At 52.6% G+C, this 19,636-nt stretch overlaps 1 protein-coding gene across 6 annotated transcripts in view; it reads left to right on the top strand.

Annotated features, from left to right (window-relative positions):
- The window catches only part of Celsr1 (cadherin EGF LAG seven-pass G-type receptor 1), a 137,505-nt gene extending 118,513 nt beyond the window's left edge, over positions 1 to 18,992 (top strand). For 2 of the 6 annotated variants that reach the window (XM_029531144.1, XM_029531142.1), the window contains 12 exons: positions 1,212 to 1,412; positions 10,421 to 10,595; positions 11,891 to 12,003; positions 12,247 to 12,326; positions 13,606 to 13,732; positions 14,111 to 14,236; positions 14,615 to 14,709; positions 14,958 to 15,061; positions 15,245 to 15,394; positions 15,836 to 16,066; positions 16,308 to 16,569; positions 16,770 to 18,536. In XM_029531144.1, coding sequence (XP_029387004.1) covers positions 1,212 to 1,412; positions 10,421 to 10,595; positions 11,891 to 12,003; positions 12,247 to 12,326; positions 13,606 to 13,732; positions 14,111 to 14,236; positions 14,615 to 14,709; positions 14,958 to 15,061; positions 15,245 to 15,394; positions 15,836 to 16,066; positions 16,308 to 16,569; positions 16,770 to 16,794 — 1,689 coding nt within the window. In that variant the 3' untranslated portion in view covers positions 16,795 to 18,536. Of the gene's footprint in view, positions 1 to 1,211; positions 1,413 to 10,420; positions 10,596 to 11,890; positions 12,004 to 12,246; positions 12,327 to 13,605; positions 13,733 to 14,110; positions 14,237 to 14,614; positions 14,710 to 14,957; positions 15,062 to 15,244; positions 15,395 to 15,832; positions 16,067 to 16,307; positions 16,570 to 16,769; positions 18,544 to 18,968 lie in introns of those variants that run through there. The other 4 variants (XM_029531143.1, XM_029531141.1, XR_003842391.1 and 1 more) reach the window with 3 other exon arrangements.
- Positions 18,993 to 19,636: the final 644 nt, after the last annotated feature.

Below are 19,636 nucleotides of genomic sequence, written 5' to 3'. Positions count from 1 at the left end.
ATGGGCTCTCCTAGAGGGCATTTACTGAATTAAGATGTTCTCTTCCCAGATCTGGCTAGGTTTGTATCCACTTGACAAAAACCAACCCAAGTAGTAAAGCCTAACCCCGGGCAGGCTCAGAAGTTTCTAGTTGTTACCTTCTCTCAGGACAGGGTCCCCCAGCCATGCTAGATCATGCTACTTCTGTACCCGAGTTGAATATGAAGGTCTCTCAGGCCACACACTGGCCCCAAGGACAAAGGTGTGAGGAGAGAAAGCCAGTGACAGGGTGGTGATCTCTGGTACCTCAAGCAGCTTGAGCGTGTAAGCCGGGCACTGTGGTGTGACAGATGTCCGGGGTAGTAGTAGGCTCTGAGCAACCACGGTGCACGGCTCTATGTCACTGCCTCCTGGGAGGTGCTGCATAGCCTGTACCCAAATGCCCAGGACTCTGAGTCACACTAAGCATATGCCCAGAGACTCAGAATGGTCAATCTCAGTACCCTTGGTCGCAGGAGTCTATAAGCTGAGGGTAAGAAGGAAGTGCCAGCTACGGGCGGGATTCTGCTCCCCCAAATGACTCTTAGGGCTTCAGGTTAGCAGAGTTTTGGTTTCAGCCAGGCCACCGAGGGAGCTCATCCCTTATCCGTGCCTACCCCGCACCTGTTCTTCTCATGGCTCCTGTCTGAGGACCACGTAAGATAATGCAGCCATGGATAGGTGACAAGCCCCTGTATTAACTCAGCAGGGAGGTGCTGTGTCACAAGTTACCCAGGCCTCCTTGTAAGGAACCTGCTGTGACTACTGGCTGAGTGGGGGCGGGGGTTTGTATTAACTGAGTCCCTTTGGCTGATCTCCACGCAGGATTTGGAACATCTGTCTCAGTCGTTCTTGAGAGCAGGACCTATGTGGAAGGGTTAAAAAATGTTTCTGAGGAAGGGTCCCATTATGCAGACCAGATTGACCTTGAACTCACTGAACTCTATGCCTCTTGAGTGCAGGGGTTAAATGCATGTGCCATACTGGCTAAATATATATCGCATGGGCTGGCTGCATTGGTACATCCCCCTTGTTGGGTAGCTGTGGCCACCACTCATCCATCCTCAGGGCTTGCTCACCATCTCCAGTCACCTGGCCCCTTCCTAGTCTTCAATATCTAACAGCTATCACAGTATCTGTTCAAATGTTCATTGGCGCCAGCTCCTTATTCTCTTTAACTAACCCACCTGCAGCACGGGGAGGTTCTGCCCCTGAAGATCATCACTTATGCCGCCCTGTCCTTGTCCCTGGTGGCCCTCCTGGTGGCCTTTGTTCTTCTCTCGCTCGTTCGGACACTGCGCTCCAACCTGCACAGCATCCACAGGAACCTCATCGCAGCTCTGTTCTTCTCCCAGCTCATCTTCATGGTCGGCATCAACCAGACTGAGAACCCGGTGAGACCACTCCCCTCAGTCCACTTCGGGCAGGCTATCCCCTGGGCTACCCCGAGTGTGCCCCATGCTATCCCCTGGATATGCTCTCAGTCCCCCTGGAGCAGTGGAATGGTCCATCCTGTCTCCTAAGGGCATTGTGTCTGGGAAATCCCTGGAGAGGCCAAGGCTTTATGGCCTGTGGGACCTCCCTCTAAGGGCACCCATAGGGTCCTCCAAAGGCCACATGCACAGTGAGTCTCCTGACATAGGCATTAGTGGTTTCATAGGTGCTGGTCTGGTTCTGTATCTTGCTGTGAAAACCCTGGCCAAGAGCAGCCTAAGGGAGATAGGGTTTATTTGGTTCATGATTCCCGGTCATAGTTGGCCATTGTGAGGAACTCAGGGCTGCTGTTAGTCACTTTGCATCCAAGAGCAAAGAGAGATTTAATGCATGAATGTCTAATCCTCAGCTATCTTTCTCTACACTTATACAGTCCAGGGCCCCTGCCTAGAGAATGATGCCACCCACTGTGGGCTTGGTCTTCTCCCATCTGTTAACAATCAAGATAACCCCTCCACACAGACATGCTCACAGCTCTACCCGATCTTGACAATCCCTCACTGAGACTGTCTCCTGAGGTGATTCTCGCCTGTGTCAGGTTGACAAGTAGAATTAACCATCAAGGTGCTGTAGTTAAGAGCTAAATCCCAGAGTCTTGTGGGCTGCAGTAGCTTTAGTGGAGAGTGGCATACAGGTTCCCCATTCCCTCTGTTTTCTCCACGCCCACAAAAACCGTGAGCTTTGCTCAAGGAGGAGCAATAAATGTATAGAACTAGGACGTGGTTTCGGCGGTGTATGGACCTCACTGAGAGGGCAGGCAGAGAACAAGGGGAGGGGTGGAGGGGAAGTCAGGGAAGCTCTAGTTGATCTGATTAAGTGCAGGGTTGCAGGCTGCTGGGTAGCCTGGTTGGCTGTTGCATTGGATCCTGGAGAACTGTATGAGCCCAAGAGGCATCGCAGAACCTCATGGGGTCCCTGGCTGCCCATAGAGGCTATGTACTCCGTGTCTTAGAGATCACCAGAGTAGGGTAGTGTGCAGACCAGAGAGCCCCCTAAGCATGAGGTGTTAGCGTATAGAGCCCAAGTGTTGTGGAGGAAGGATGCGAAAAGCAAATGAGAATCCATCCTTAACTGAGCCTACACAGCCGGATCTGTGGCCAGCGAGCTCCAGGTGTGCGTCTGCAAGGGCTGTCTAGTGACAGCTACCTGGCACATGGTTGCCTCTGACACAGATGACTGGTGGAACTTGTCATTGAAGTAAAGATAACCCACAAGAGGGACATTTGTAAGAGGCACAAAAATTGAATCATGTGATGTGTCAGACAGTGGCTTCCCAGAGAAATTCAAGAATCTCTGTAGATAAATGGTTACTCCAGGAACAGGGGGCAGCTATGTCATAGCACAGGGGTCCACACACAGAGACAGTGGACGCCTGATATTCTTCTATGCACCTCATAGAACAAACTCAAAATATGCCTATAGAAGACACGAGTTCAAGAAAATGTTTGGGGATCTTAATGAAGGAAAAACGTTAATGGAAATATGATGTCTGACCTTGCAAACCAGGCAAGATGGCCCCATGGGTGACGGCTCTTGCTGCCCACTGGATGACCTGAGTTCAGGATCCACACAGTGGAAGGATAGAGCGCACTGCCACGAGCCATCCTTTGACTTCCATACATGTTCCCGGGGCATGCATGCTTACACATACACACTCAAAATACGGAAATGTAATTAAAAATAATAACCGCAGGGTATAGTAACAACATAGTATAGAGTTGAAGTCACATTGCTGACGCTAGAAGAAAACAAGACAGTGGGGGCTGGAAAGCTGCCGCAGGGATTTAGAGCTGATCTTCCAGAGCGCCTGCTCTCCTGTTCCCACTGGTGGCTCACAACCAGCTGTGCCTCCAGTCTCAAGGATCTGCTGCCCTCTTCTGGCCCCTATGGGTACTGCACACACATGGCACAGGCGCATGCAGACAAAACACCCATAGACTTAAAAATAAGTTTAAAAAAAAAAAGGAAAAGGGCTGGTGAGATGGCTCAGCGGGTAAGAGCATTGACTGCTCTTCCAAAGGTCCTGAGTTCAAATCCCAGAAACCACATGGTGGCTCACAACCATCCATAACAAGATCTGACTCCCTCTTCTGGAGTGTCTGAAGACAGCTACAGTGTACTTACATATAATAAATCTTTTTAAAAAAAAAAAAAAAGGAAAAAGGTTGAAATCCAATGAGCTGAGGGTCTTTAGCAAAAGAACTCTTGGACCTTGAGGAGGTCTGGAAAGAGAAGAATAAAGCAGAAATCAAGCCAGTGGAAAGGAAGGGGTAAGGAGATACGTAGCCATAAGATGTTATTCAAAGGGAAAATCTCTAATGAGAACAAGGTAGGGGGAAATGCAAGTAACACACACTGGAGCTGGGAGAGGAGACAAGACAGCAGCTTGAACAGTCTGGGCAGCATGGAGGTAGAACCAAGGCTAAACAATTGCATTCCCCACTAAGATAAGGAAGACAGGCACTGGGAACAAATGTATCAGTATTTCTATGGAGATGACGGCGCAGCTGGGTTTCGCTTAGGACAGCTGTGCAGGTGATTTAGCAGCATCTAAAGAAGAAGGAATAAGCCAAGTATCCTTTTGCTGGGCTGAGACAGGGGCTAATGTAGCTCTGGTGGCCCTTGCCTCAGCTGAGGCCCAGTGTGAGGTTGAAATCTGGATTCTCTGGCTTCTCCCTCTGGAGTCTTTAAGATTACAGGCCTGTGTGCCTGAACTACCTGATGTTGGCAATGTTGGGGACTGAGCCTACAGCCCCTCATTTGAGGATGTCTAACAACTGAGCCACATATATATTTGGGAGGGATGGGGTTTGAGACGGGGTTTCTCTGTGTAGCCCTGGCTGTCCTGGAACTCACTCTGTAGACCAGGCTGGCCTCGACCTCTGAGATCCACCTGTCTCTGCCTCCCAATGCTGGGATTAAAGGTGTGTGTCACCACTGCCCAACAGAAAATATTTTTGTTTGTTTTTGTTTTTCGAGATAGGGTTTCTCTGTATAGCCGTGGCTGTCCTGGAACTCACTTTGTAGACCAGGCTAGCCTTGAACTCAGAAATCTGCCTCCCTCTGCCTGCCAAGTGCTGGGATTAAAGGCGTGCGCCACCACGCCCGGCAGAAAATATTTTTCTTTTTTTTTTTTCCCTTCCCCCCAGAAAATATTTTTCTTAATGCAGAAAACAGGAGAAAAGCCCCTTCAAACAAACTAGAAAAGGGAACTCCTTAACCTAGGACAAGAAACTGCATGCACACACACACTGTATGCACACACACACTGCGTGCACACACACACACTGCGTGCACACACACACTGCGTGCACACACACACACTGCATGCACACACACTGCATGCACACACACTGCATGCACACACACACACTGCATGCATGCACACACACTGCATACACACACACTGCATGCATGCACACACACACTGCATGCACACACACTGCATGCACACACACACTGCACACACACCCTGCACACGCACACACACTGCACACACACTGCACACGCACACACACACTGCGTGCACACACACTGCATGCACACACACAACACTGCATGCACACACACACGTACACACACACACTCTGCATGCACACACACACACACACACTAGCACAGTAATGGAGGGAACAGTCTTTTGGGGGGGTTGTTTTTGTTTTTTTCTTTTTGGTTTTTTGAGACAGGGTTTCTCTGTGTAGCCCTGGCTGTCCGGGAACTCACTCTGTAGACCAGGCTGGCCTCGAACTCAGAAATCCGTCTGCCTCCGCCTCCTGGGTGCTGGGATTAGAGGCGTGTGCCACCACGCCCGGCTTGGGAACAGTCTTAACTGTGTTTCCTAACAGTAGGAACCTGTCTTATCTGTGGTCTTTCGTTCACTACAGTATTGGGGGGGGCCTCAACAGGGACACGGGGAGAAAGAATCAATACTCTATCAGATGACATGATTGGCATGTTGGGTTCCACAGGGAACTCTAAAACAACCTATAGGTAAAATCCTGTGAATAATTCAGATAGCTCAGCAGCCTCCTGCGCACTGGCCACGGCCCCTGAGCGTGTGGGGCGCAGGAGTGGACGGGTGAGGGCGTCTCTGGAAGAGCATATTAAACCCTGCTGTGAGTGAATGACGAGCTGGCTATGACTGAGCTCTCCTGGGCGGGGCCAGGCAGCTCTCACAGTCCAGTGGTGACTGTGGCGTTTGTCCTCCTGGTGACAGGGACTCTGGAATGCACTGGTGTCCAGAGATGATGTCTCAGGAGGCAGCACGGGTCCACGGTGCTGCTAATGGTGGCAAGGTCCCTGATGGCAGCAAAATCGTGGGACACAATAGGGTTGTGACTTCGGGTGGCCTCAGCTATAACCAGCTGTGCCCCGCCCCCATTTTTCCATATTTACAAGTTATGTGTTCATGTTATGAATTTCAAAATATGTAAAGTCCAGCCCACTTGAGGGTTTGGAGAGGGAGGGTGACTGCTGGTCAGCTCTGCTCCCAGTGAGGACTGTGCCAGAAGCTCACGTACAGTGCCCACCCATTCATCTGTGGGGCTGAGGGGTAGATGTGAACGGAAGGACGATCTTGACAGATGGAGTTACCAGCTGGGCCACTCAGGTGGAGAGAGTTGGAGGGAACTTTCTTGCCCCTTGGTGCCACCTTCCTGTAGACCCCAAGGAGACCTCTGGCTTGGAGACTTTTTTTTTTTTTTAATATTTATTTTATGTATGTGTGTACATTGTCACTCTCTTCAGACACAGAAGAAGAGGGCATTACAGAAGGTTGTGAGCCACTATGTGGTTGCTGGGAATTGAACTCAGGACCTCTGGAAGAGTAGTCGGTTCCTTTAACCGCTGAGCCATCTCTCCTGCTCCCCGTATAGACTTTTAACCACCAGAGGTGAGGGCTGTGACCCTCCAACTCTTAAGTGTGTTGCCTGACCTGGACTTGCACAGGACACTCCGTGTGTGTGCTATTTCACACCTGTGTCTGAAGTGACAGACAGCCTAGAGAGATAAAAGGTCACTTGTGCGTGCTGTGACCCAGACACCATTGCTATGTGTAGCAGCGACTGGTCTAGGGCAGTGTCCTATGCTACACAGCACTGTTGCCGTGGTCAGCTGATCCTTCGGCCTCACCCAGGTCTCCCAGTGATGGTTATTGCCATTTATGTACTTGTCTCGGGTCCCATGGATACCAACCCAGAAGACACATCAGATGAGGGAGCGCCCGCACACAGCACTTCCTCCTGCAGATCTCGCTGTGATCCTGGGTTGCTTCATAGCAATGAGAACCAACCACTGTGTGACTGGTTGCTGGGCTGGCTGTACTGTTTAGAGAGGTGTGAAGGGGGAACGATGCACACTTAGTACGGGGTGTGATCCTTTTTTATCCCGGGTGTTTGCCATCCCTGCATCTAGAGCCTTAGATGTAAAAAATGCAACTGTACGTTCAACCTACCAAAGACCATGATTCAAGAATGCCTCCCACCCTCTACCTGGGGAGCTGGGTCAGGGAAGTGGGCTGTGTGAGACTACCTGTGGCCACCCAGTGAGCGTCCAGGAAGGACACAGGAGCAGGTAGACTGGGGACCGGGCATGTCATGCCGCGAAGCACCATCTTCTGCGTGTAGGTTATATCGTGCCCCGAAGTGCTATGACAACCGGCCAGAGCTCCGCGCTCCAACACGGGCCTGGGAGTTGAGGACCAGAACAGAGACCAGGGCAGGAAGCAGGGAGGGGCTGGGGTGATCTTTAAGAGCTCTGGGGAGGAGGAGGGTAGATGCAGTTGCTGGTAATGGGACAAGTAAGTGGCAGCTGGACACAGCTACCCGGGCACGGAGACTTGATTTCCAAGTCAGGCTCTGGGATAGAAGCGGGAAGAAGGCAGCAGAGCCGGAGTTTCCCAGCCAGTACAGAGACCTTCCTGCGTGGCCAGACCCCTCAGGAAAAAAGAACAGACCCCGCTACCTCCTAGGCATGGCTTCCTGGGCCATCCTAGACCCAGTCCTATTGACGAACCTGGTGGCTTTCCTGTAGGAACACAGTAGCACAGGGTTGGATCAGATGAACTAGGACCAAACCTCCTTGCCACCTCCTAAGGCCAGATATTATTCCTCTCAGAGTGGGCATGGATATAGGACCTTTCTCTCAGGCGTGGACACGGGAGGCCCGTTCGAAGGCTCAGTAAGCTGAGACTCATTTTGGGATCCTGTAGGTGTGCCTTTTCAAGGTCTGGATAGAAAAAAGTTACAGTCAACAGCTTCGGGCCACTCCCTACAGCTAAGCCAAGGCTCACTTCTGACTCAGCCCCTGCTGGCATGAGAGCTTTCTGGGCATCAAGGAGCACAGAGCAGGCAAATGCACCCCAGGAGGACAGTGTGTGGTGGCAGGGGCTTGGCACGGTGCCCGGGTTTTCCGAGTTTTATCTAAACTCACATTCGTATCTCTGGGTGAGGCCGTTTATCTCCCAGAAGCCTGACAGGCTGAAATGATTTAGCGTGTGTTTGTTCTGTTCTGGAAAAGCGAGTATGTGTCCACACAACCCCGCCAGATCCTATTGTCAATTTCCTGCCCTTTTTCAAATGGCGTTTTTTGTTTTGTTTGAGGGTTTATTTGTTCATCATTTAAAGCAACAGCCAGCCAGCCTTCCCACCCCCCTCCTCTTCCAGCTGAGCCAGCCCCACTTTCCACTGCGGAAATGGCATATGGGGTGGGGTAAATCCAGCTCAGGCTTGCCCCCTCACAGCTGGCATTCTGATGCCAGCAGAGAGCATGCCCCAGCCGTAGCCCTGTTTCTGTCTTCAGCTTTGCAGTGTAGGTGACAAGTGTCTGTGTTCACACAAGTCCCTTGCACTGGGTGTCATCTCTGGAGAGCGTGCGGCCCTTGGAGGCTGACCTGGCACGAGGTGGTTCTGTCAGGGTACCCTCCGGCCTGTGCTCTGTTGCCTTTCCTCAGAGTGCGGTGACCTGGTATTTGAACATAGGCACATCTAGGATGAGGTTGAGTTTGTGGCTTTCCTCTTATCTGTATGGATCTGTGGGAGTGGGGTGGGGGTAGGGGTGGTGCTTTCCTTGGGAAAGATACAGGGTTAGGGTCAAGGGCAGAGCATAGGACTACAGCTGCCACTGTGGGCCCCATGCATGAGTGTACCAGTCAAGGGTGGGCTTTGGTGAGGATGTGGCCAGCTGTGGGGTTAGATGGTGCTTGAGGCCAGGGTGGAATCGGGAGGTGATTTTTGCCTAGTTGTGGGTGGGGTCAGTTGCGGCTGTGGTTGGGGTATGGGTGAGCTGTTGGGTATGGCCTGAGCTTTTCCAGGTGGCCAGGGTGAATAGGGCCAGGTTTTCCCCTTCCTCCCTGTCCCCTCTCATTTTCTACCCTGCCTGGCTTAACTTCCTGTTGGGACACCCACCGTCATGGGCTATCCTGGAAGCTCTGTCTAGGCCTCATCTCCCAAAAGGCCCATGAGCAGCTGCCCTTGGGCTACATCTTCAAGTCCCATTGTCGAACATCGCAGGCTGGGTTTATACTAATGCCTCCCTAGGCTAAACTCTGGGAGCTCAGTGTCCCTTGTCCTTTCTCCTATGATCTTGTTCTTGACACTGCTGGGTCTTCTATGCCCCAGCAGGCAGAGCTGGCTTCCTTGCTGACTCATTCCTCAAGGAGATATGTACCGTCCTTCAGCCCACGTGCTGCGTTCTCATTTGTAGCACATGGCCTTTGGCCCGACACATAGCACTGTCTGGTTAAGGGTAGACAGGTAGAAGAGTCTCCTCCTCCTGTGGTCTTGGATCCGCAGAAAACATCAAGACATTGTTTCTACTGGACAGAGAGGCCCCTGGAAGAAATGCTCCCTAGAACCCCGGCTGCACCGACTGGCTGGCATTTCTGAGAACATAGGCTGAGGTCTCGGCCTGGGAACTTTCAGCCTGGGCAGATGCCACTCCATAGTGTTTTTTAAAATAAAAACCCCAAGTAGGGCCTGGTGAGATGGCTCATCAGTTAAGAGCACTGGCTGCTCTTCCAGAGGTCCTGAGTTCAACTCCCAGCAACCACATGGTGGCTCATGACCCTCTATAAGAGGATCTGATGCCCTCTTCTGGCCTGCTGGTGTACATGCAGCAGAACACTCATACATTTAAAACAAACAAACAAACAAAAAAACAAAAACAAACTGGGGCTGGAGAGATGGTTCAGCAGGTAAGAGCACTGACTGTTCTTGCAAAGGTCCCGAGTTCAAATCCCAGTAACCAAATGGTGGCTCACAACCATCCATAATGTGATCTGACGCCCTCTTCTGGTGTTATCTGAAGACAGCTACACTGTACTTAGATATAATAAATAAATCTTAAAAATCAAATATTTAGGGGCTGGTGAGATGGCTCAGCAGGTAAGAGCATCTGACTGCTCTTCCAAAGGTCCTGAGTTCAAATCCCAGCAACCACCTGGTGGCTCATTAACCATCCGTACAAGATCTGACGCCCTCTTCTGGAGTGTCTGAAGACAGCTACAGTGTACTTACATATAATAAATAAATACATCTTTAAAAAAAAATCAAATATTTAAAAATTAGAACAAGCTCACAAAAATACATTATCCTCAGATTCTCAAAAAGACTGGTGCATTGCCCATCTCTTGTGGTGGTGACACCAGGTTATGTTCAGCCACTCCTGCTGAATTATACAGAGGAGTGGAGCTTCGCTGCCCTTTGGGGGCACTAGAGACCCTGCCATTGCAGAACAGCCTGATTTGGTCGCTCTTCAGTCCTATTACGATTTGGCCTCTGCTTGAGGAGGGGTCACACCCTCCCCCCCAGGCTTGGATCCCCTGTGGCAGTTTTACAGGGTGCTTGCCAACCTGCCCCTTCTGGAGTCCCAGGGCCTCGGGCTCATGCTGAGCCTGCTCCTCTCCACCCAGTTTCTCTGCACAGTGGTCGCCATCCTCCTGCACTATGTCTCCATGGGCACCTTCGCCTGGACCCTGGTGGAGAACTTGCACGTCTACCGCATGCTGACAGAAGTGCGCAACATCGACACCGGGCCCATGCGGTTCTACCACGTGGTGGGCTGGGGCATCCCTGCCATTGTCACAGGTAAGGACGCAGCTCTGCCAGGGGCCTGTGTTAAAATGCAGATTTCCCCTGAGCCGTCTGTCTTTTTCCTGGCCCTCTACATTTAGCTGTGTGTAGAAGTGGGGCTACTCCCGGCCAGTGGGAGCATAGGTCTCTCTGGTCAGGCTTGGAGTTCTTTGTGCAGTGCCAGTTGGAAGAGGTTCTCCTCCCATCACAGGAGGAGGGAAATGAGTAGATCAATAGGTGGGTGAGCCAGTGAGAGCACAGGTGGATGGGAGGACATGCTGTGTGATAAATCAATACGCCAACTGGATGCCATCCTAGGGAGGACTGCTGTGTGTGCAGACTTTCCCAGCATGCTTTGCCCTCTTCCTCCTCATCATCTTCCTCTTCCTTTTCCTCCTCCTCCTCCTCTTCTTCTGAAGACAGGGTTTCTCTCTGTAGTCCTGGCTGTCATGGAACTTGCTCTGTAGAACAGGCTGGCTCTAACCTCAGAGATCTGCCTGCCTCTACCTCCTGAGTGCTGGGATTGAAGGCATTTGCCATCATGCCTGGCCAACACTTTTCAATAACTATAAAAAAACCAACATCTGCCTCCTGTTGAGGAAGATTCACACTTCTATTTTCAGTAGGAGGGCATGAACCCCCTTCCTGCCATGAACTCCCTTCGTGGCATGCCCCTGGTGGGCCTTCCAGGGTTCTGGACAAAGTCTCCCAAGGCCCTAGGGTTCTGATGTAAGTCATCCTTACTCCAAGGAACCCTGAGTGATGTTCCTACTCTCGGAGACATGGAGGCTGGGTAGTAGGGGGAGGGTGGCAGTTGCCTCTTGTTGCTTGATAGGGGTGTTATCTCTTTCAAGGTCTGGTGTCATCGTGAAAATACCTAGAAAATTATTATTTGTTCCTTACTATAGATTCCTCCCCTGCACCTCTGTTGACTTCTGACTGGGGAATGCCATTGCTTCCTGAGGGCTTTGCTATCTATATCTAGACAGTTCAGAGGTCTTACTCTTCAAAGTTAATTTATTTTTAAAAACACATCTCTAAAAAAAAAAAAAAAATCAAGATTATGTTCAAGGGTCCTCAGACAGATGAAGTTATTAGCTATAGGCAGTGGCTGGGTCACAGGAAGTAGCCAGCCCCTTACTTGGTTTAAGGAGTCTGGATAGATTGCTCTCTGGCTTCTTGGATCTTTGGTGAGCGTATTTTGGGGTCTCTGGGTGGACCTGCCTGTCTGGCCTCAGCTCTCCTCCCGGGGAAGGTGGGGAGCACCCAGGTCTGTGACCTTCGTTCTTCTATTTCTCTGATATGCACAGGACTGGCCGTTGGCTTGGACCCCCAGGGCTACGGAAACCCTGACTTCTGCTGGCTGTCCCTTCAGGATACCCTGATCTGGAGCTTTGCTGGGCCTGTCGGAACAGTTATAATCGTGAGTGTCGAGTCCCCAGACATGCCACTCAGGACACAGGGGCCCAGGAGCTCCAGGCTCAACAGTTCCTCGGGGTGGCTAGGTTGGCAAGCATGGCCTGGCTTAACTCATCTGGGGCCAAAGCCTCTTGTCCCCCAGCCCCACCCCTGATGCTGGATGAAGATACGCATGTTTGGCTGGGGAGAATTATCCTGGAGACAGGAGAAAAATCCACTACCTGAAGCTGCTATTCTTCTTTCCTAGATCAACACGGTCATCTTTGTCCTGTCTGCAAAGGTTTCCTGCCAAAGAAAGCACCATTATTATGAAAGAAAGGGGGTTGTGTAAGTCGGGGCTGAGCGGGTGGGATGTAGCACTAAGCCAAGCCACCAAGTCCTTCAGCTGGGCTCTGAGACACCCCCACCCCAAAGATAGAGAGTCCATGTTTGGCAGGGTTCCATGGCAGTGCCCATCCCCCAGCTGGCTGGGCTGTTAGCCACATACCCACCATGGAGTCAGCCTGGGGGTTTAAGGCACGCACCGGACCTCCAGGGTTACAGGTGGTATGGATGTGGGAGATGTGGGAATGACTATCAAGCAGGGAGGGGCTGGCAGTGGGTTCAGGCCCTGAGATAGTCTGCGCCATAGGAACTGGAGGAAGAAGGGGAGCATGGGTAGGAAAGGGTCCCGAATTCAGAATCACACACGTTTAGTGTCGGGTAGCTGGGCTGAGAATGGTGGTGGTACTGGGGCTATTAGAAATATAGGAAACCCCTGGGTGTAGCCACGGACGGAGCTTGCGGAGGTTTAGTAGATGGGGAGGGGACCCGTCATACCTCATAGAATGAGCATGGTATCCAAGACACAAGGTGAGAAGGGTGTACCCCGAGGGACACTGGAGGGTGCCAGCCCCGCAAAAGTACAGAGGCTAGGAGGAAGTAGAGTCCAGGTACAGAGGCTGCAGCTTCCTGCCCGAGTCCACTCTGACCCTATGTCACAGGGCCACCAAGCTCTTCCACAATCCTGTGGCGGGGATGTGCCTTTGTCATCTGCTCTGACTAACAGCGGGGTGACTGAGGCAGGGTGGGGGAGGTACTTGGCTGAGTCACATGGTAGTCGAGGCTCTGTCTGCCTCCCTCTGGCTCTAGCCACTCAGCTCTGCATTTTCAGGTTTCATGGAAGCTAGCGTGGCCCGGCATAGCGGAGTTACAATAACGAGTATTGCAAGCAGTGGCTCGTGGTGCTGGAGGCTCAGGCTTCTTTTTGTTTTAATTGAATTTGTCTTTTTTTTTTTCTTTTCTTTTTCTTTTTGTTTGGGGGTCGGGGGAGGATTCAAGACAGGGTTTTTCTGTGTAGCCCTGGCTGTCCTGGAACTCACTCTGTAGACCAGGCTGGCCTCGAACTCAGAAATCCACCTACCTCTGCCTCCCAAGTGCTGGGATTAAAGGCGTGTGCCACCACTGCCCAGCTGAATTTGTCTTCTTACGACTACATTTCTACCAACATAACCCCTGCCTGCCTGCCTGCCTGGTCTCTGGCAGAAGCTAGGCTTGGGATGGGTTTGTGAGCAGGGAGCCAGGCAGACACACACATGACAATGATTTGTACGGTCCTTCCCCACAGCTCCATGCTGAGGACTGCCTTCCTCCTGCTGCTGCTGGTCACCGCCACCTGGCTGCTGGGACTGCTGGCTGTCAACAGTGACACAATGAGCTTTCACTACCTCTTTGCTGCCTTCAGCTGCTTGCAGGTAGGTGCCAGCAGAGTCGCCTGTGACTTCTGTCCAGGCAGCCACAGTGAGGTGGTGGTGCGTAGGAAAGCCTCAGTACTTACACACTCAGAGGGGAAAGCCTATGTTCTCCACCCACCCCAGCCCTGCCTCGGGACTTGTCTATCAGGACTTTGTCACTGGCTTAGGCAGGACAAAGCTTGGTCCCTGCTCCGCCACTGCAGGGTGGCCCAAAGCCCGTTGGTGTTCTCAGGGAACAGGAGTACCCTTTGTTTCACACCAAGTGCTGCCAGACTGCTCTGAGCTGGGCTTTCCTGGGTGGGCAGCCAGGAGCCTGGTGGAGCAAGCAGCATGAGGACCCTGAGAGTCACACTGACCTGAAAGCCCATCTCCCTCCAGGGCATCTTTGTCCTCCTATTCCACTGCGTGGCCCACAGGGAGGTGCGGAAGCACCTAAGGGCGGTGCTGGCCGGGAAGAAGCTGCAGCTGGATGACTCGGCCACCACGAGGGCCACTCTGCTAACGGTAGGAGGTGCTGGGGACCCCTCCAGTCCAGGCCTGGGAGCTGGGAGGACCAAACACACACTACGCTCCGTGGCTTTGTATCTCAGCACACATCACGGGGCAGAATCATCCTGGAAGTGGCTCTGTCCAACCCCAGCCCAGCTTGCAAGGGCTTTGGAAGATGGGGGTCAGGGCAGCTATCTGTAACAACCAGTAGCAGTGTCCACAGGGAGGGAGGTGTTTCCACTCTGTGCGGGCCAGGGAATGTTCTCCCTTTGCCGCAAGGCTCCAGTTTGCAGCCCTGTCCACCCTTCCCCTGTGCTCTCATGGGGTTGCACGGGGACAGTGCAGACCTCTATGGCTTCTGATCACCAACAGCCTCCTTCCCTTCTCCACTAGCGCTCCCTCAACTGCAACAACACCTACAGCGAAGGACCAGACATGCTCCGCACCGCCCTAGGCGAGTCCATGGCCTCTCTGGACAGTACCACCAGGTCAGGCCTCCGTACTCACTATTTTCTTGGTGGTCAACAATGCAATGCCCTGCCTTGAACCCTGCTGCTTCAGATGCCCGGACTGCCCCATCTACTGGAGGAGGGTGGTTCATCAGTTACTGCTGTTGATAGTGCACAAAAGGGGTGGGCTTAGAGAATCTTCCCCTTTCGTAGTAGATGCTCTGTGACACGGACAGCTCATCACTGTCACTCTGAGACAGTGCTGGGCCTACCTCTACCCTATTTAGGGATGAAGGGGTCCAGAAACTCAGTGTGTCCTCTGGCCCAGCACGTGGTAACCATGGAGAACCAGATGCATCCTTCATCCCCAGGAACTCCAAGAAAGCTCATGGTATGGTTCCCCCTGCAGGCACCAGAGCCCCTGTCCTTTTCCACCCTCTTCCCCATTCTTGACCTCTTTCTTGACCCTCTGTCCTCTGAGATACTGGACTGTGTATACCCTGGAAAAGCACCGGTGGCCCCATGCTCAGAGTTGGAGTCAGGGCCTGAGCTCCCTCCCGACTCTCCCCTGCAGGCCCTGACTCTGACTCTGACAGTGAGCTGTCCCTGGACGAGCACAGTAGTTCCTACGCCTCTTCACACACATCGGACAGCGAGGATGATGGCGGAGAGGCTGAAGACAAATGGAATCCGGCTGGAGGCCCCACCCACAGCACCCCAAAAGGTAAGCAGCGGAGACACACAGAAGGCCAGAGTGGCTGTGAACAGTGGGCTATGGTCACACCTCAGCTCTGGCTGGCCTTCCTAGGATCTGCCCAGCAGAGTAACAGCCACACAGGATAGCTCTGACAGGAGCACGAACCCCAGGAATTTGCCCACACCATCTCCTGGGCAGTGACAGAAATTTGGGGGCTTCCACAGACTATCATTGTGGAGGGCTGGACAAGGCAGGCAGAGGGCAGTCAGTATATGGCTCTCAGTGTTGGGTGCACATTATCCCAGGCTCCACAACATCAAGATGTGGCCTCAGTGTCTCTATCTTTTGAGTATGGCCTTGCCAGTCCTGCAAGCCAGAGATGAGGTCAGGGCCACTCGGAGTCTACAGGACCTGGGGTATTACGGGGTGTGGCTGTAAGTCACAGAATGTCAATCCTTATCACAGCAGATGCTCTGGCCAACCACGTCCCAGCTGGCTGGCTCGATGAGAGCCTGGCTGGGAGTGACAGTGAGGAGTTGGACACTGAGCCCCACCTGAAGGTGGAGACCAAGGTCAGCGTGGAGTTACACCGGCAGTCGCAGGGCAATCACTGTGGCGACCGACCCCCTGACCCGGAAAGTGGGGTCCTGGCCAAGCCAATGGCCGTGCTTAGCAGCCAGCCCCAGGAGCAGCGGAAAGGTACCTCAGGAGAGCCCTGCTGTCTGTCCCCGGAGCAAACCCTCACTCAGCACACAGGACAGGGGCAGGAGTCCTCCTTCAGCAGATTGAAGGGGGTTCTGTGGAGGGTTTGGGTGGATCCCGGGCAAGTTGGTAAGAACCAGGTCAGGCTTATTCATTTGCTCAACGCCATCCGTCCCCAGCTGAGCCACTGCACTCGAGTCTGCCCAGACTGACTTGGTGGTCATCCCCCTTCTCCCAGGCATCCTGAAAAACAAAGTCACCTACCCGCCGCCATTGCCAGAGCAGCCACTGAAGTGCCGGCTTCGAGAGAAGCTGGCTGACTGTGAGCAGAGCCCCACGTCCTCCCGCACATCCTCCCTTGGCTCTGGTGATGGTGTCAATGCCACTGACTGTGTCATTACCATCAAGACTCCGAGGAGGGAGCCAGGCCGTGAACATCTCAATGGGGTGGCCATGAATGTACGCACAGGGAGTGCCCAGGCTAACGGCTCCGACTCAGAGTAAGTAGCCTTGGCTTCCAGGGCTCTGGGAGGGAGGGAGCCACCAGCTTTGCCCACCCGGGGTCCCTAGAGCCCCGGGCTTCCCCTCACATAGGATTGGGAGTCTCTGCCCCACCCCCCGAGAATGACTTTGGATTCATGCAGTTGCCACCGTCACTGACCGACCCTTCCACACGCCTGGCAATTCTTCCCACACACAGAGGCAGTAATGAAACTTCAATTTGAACCATCAGGAAACCGTGAGGCACAGTTGACCCCACAGACTGCCAGTCAAGCCCTCAGACCTTGAAGCCTGGGACAAGCAGGCCCCTCGTGTGAGGGTCCCTGCAAAGCAGCTGGCTCTACGAAGACCGTCCAGATGGGAAGCCCTTGGCCCTCATAGGAGCTCAGGGCCCAGACTCTGACAAAGTGCCAAAGCCACAGATGTCTCCAGAGGGAGACGTGGACTTAAGGCTGGCATAGCTCCGTCCTTAGACTGAGGACAGAATCCAAACCATGCTGTACAGGAGGCCATTGAGCCAGAGCTGGACTTAGTGAATCACTGGACCGACCCCTTCAGCTGTCCCCGCAGGCCTCTCCTTGTGGTACAAGCCCATCACCATCAGCCTAGCAGAGTCTTAAATTGCTGTCTAAAAATGTAAATACACATAAATCTCTCCCTGGACTTGGGAGAAGATGGGAATCTGTATATTTTACACTGCTTTGACTTTGCAGACACTGGCGAGCCATGAAATGGCATCTCAGTATATTGCCCAAGGAAGCTTGCACAGTTGTACTTGAATCTGGAATCAGTCAACACAGCTGGTCCCAGTGCCCAGGTAGGGAGCATATGGGCTGTGAAGTTGACACGACTTCTGCAGCTGCTTCCAGCCAGGGAGTGTGGGTGTTCCGCTGGCCTTTGGAGCACACGGCACATGTGCTGTGTGTTTGTGTGTGTGTATGTGTGTGCTCAGCTCCATGGATCCAGGTCAGGGCTCACCTGTGAGGAGTGGGCACCATAGCTGTGATGTGAAGCCCTGACCACCCTGCCACTCCCACACCCTCTTCTCCTGATGCAGCGAGGCAACTCTGGAGCCTTTCCCAGTTAGCCCAGTGTGCAGGGGGAGGACTTCTGCCAGTGCTCCTGCTCCCATAGGCACTCAGAGTGCTCATGTTGCTGATTCTGAGGGAGCCCTGAGGTCTTCCACGCTGTCACGTTCCTTCCTGCCAATGATCTACTTTTTCAGACTCCAGGGCTCTCTAGGCAGGCAGGGGGCTCCACCCCTGAAATCTGACCAATTACATCACTTTGCTTCAAATGGCCAATTGTGTAAAGAAACAAAGCCAGAGTGCCCATTTTCAACGATTACCACATTCTTTTTGGAATCTCACATCAAGGACTGCTGTGACCAGCCCACTGAGAGCCATGGTGCAGCCAAGGCCAAGGGCCTGGAGCCTGGAGTTACTCAGATACGTTTACTTCAGCATGGACTGTTGTTCGAGTCAGGTGCCCAAGTACACGAGGTGTACAGTTGCTCAGAATGGAGAACCTCAGCAAGGCAGTCAAAGGCCAGGACTTCTCACCAAGCTGGGCTCTCAGAAGTGCACACGACTGCTAGTGATTGACTGGTGAGAAGAAAGCCTACAAAACATGGCCTGGGGTCACTCACTGCCAAGAGGCTGACGGGAGGCCCAGGCAGCCGGAGGATGGCAAGGATACAAAGAGTGACCTAGCACAGGGGAGCTTCAGTCCAGCTTCAGTCCCCAAGAGGCTGCTCACAATTCCGCAACCCAGGCCACCTCAGAAGGGGAAGTCTTTAATTTGATCACAACTGTTAGCAAAACAAAAAACTTGTCAGTTTTAAACTGTTTTTATGACCTAAGACTTTAGATTCAACACTGGAGATTTTTAACAGGTGTATTTATTACTGTTCAGCACTGGATGGCAACACAGGTGAGATGCATCTATAATAAATTAAGATTTTTGGATTTGTACCCATGCTGTGCTGGGTGTTTACTGTTCCCGCTGTCCTGCTAAGGTGGCATGGGAGGGACTGCTGAAGACAGCCTCGGGCCTCTCCTGGGATGCAGGTGGCAGGCCCGTGGAGGGTTGTCATAACTTTCTATTTATATGCAGGCCTGCCGTGACACGGGTGGACCTGCCCAAGTTTTCTAGTTCTGTCTTTTTTTTTTTTTTTTAAATCAAATCTGCGAAATTAAAAAGATGTATTCTGTGTTTTCACGGGCTGTCATCTCTCCAGCCAAGGGGACAAAGAAAAATAAAAGTGGGTACTTGGGTAGAAACCAGAAAAAGGCAACCAGCGCCCTCGGGACTCTAACACCCTCCACCCGTCTGAGGTGGGGTCTCTTGCTGAAGCTGGGGTTCATGGTTTGTTTGCTTGTTTGGTTTTGTTTTCCAGGTAAACTGGAAGCCAGCAAGCCCCACTACTCCGTCTCTGCTCCTTCAGGAGCTGGGGTACAGGCCCATGCAGGCCACACAAGAGCATATGTGGGTACCAAGTTCAAGCTCCGGCAGGCACTGTTATCTGCTGCTGGGCTGCTGGACCGCCTTCACTACCTTCTGGTTCTGTGTTCTGCATCTGCCTTTCCTCCTGGCACTGTGGTGACAGAGCCCTGCCATCTACACTCTGCTCCATCTGGGAGCGTCTTACACTTTGTGTGTGATCTTCAATTTTACAATCTGGTTCTGCACTGCACCTTCTCTTCTGCACTCACCTTTCATCTAGGCACAGTGAATTGAAACGTTCTACACTCTGGGGCTGCATGCATCTGTGACCCTAGGGCTCTGTCCAACATATTTTCTCTTGGCTTTGAAAACTCTAGTGGCACCGTGAATTCTTTTGATCCTGGCCTGGTTAAAACCCTAATCTTAAAGTAAGCGACCAGGCTAGGCTCCGGTCACCCCTTCCTGGCGGTGCTGCATCTGGCCCTCACCGCTTAGGTCCTTTATCTTGATTCTTGTCCAGAAGGGTGAGTTTTCAAGACTTTTGTCCCTCTGTATTGTCTCACGTCTGCCCAGTGGTGCTACCCTTGGGAAAACCAGGAGCAGAGAAGTAGCGGGCACCTG

This window comes from Mus pahari, chromosome 17, assembly GCF_900095145.1.
Source record: "Mus pahari chromosome 17, PAHARI_EIJ_v1.1, whole genome shotgun sequence".
NCBI lineage: Eukaryota > Metazoa > Chordata > Mammalia > Rodentia > Muridae > Mus > Mus pahari.
Note: the sequence above shows the minus strand (reverse complement) of the source record. Positions and strands in the feature narration are given on the sequence as shown.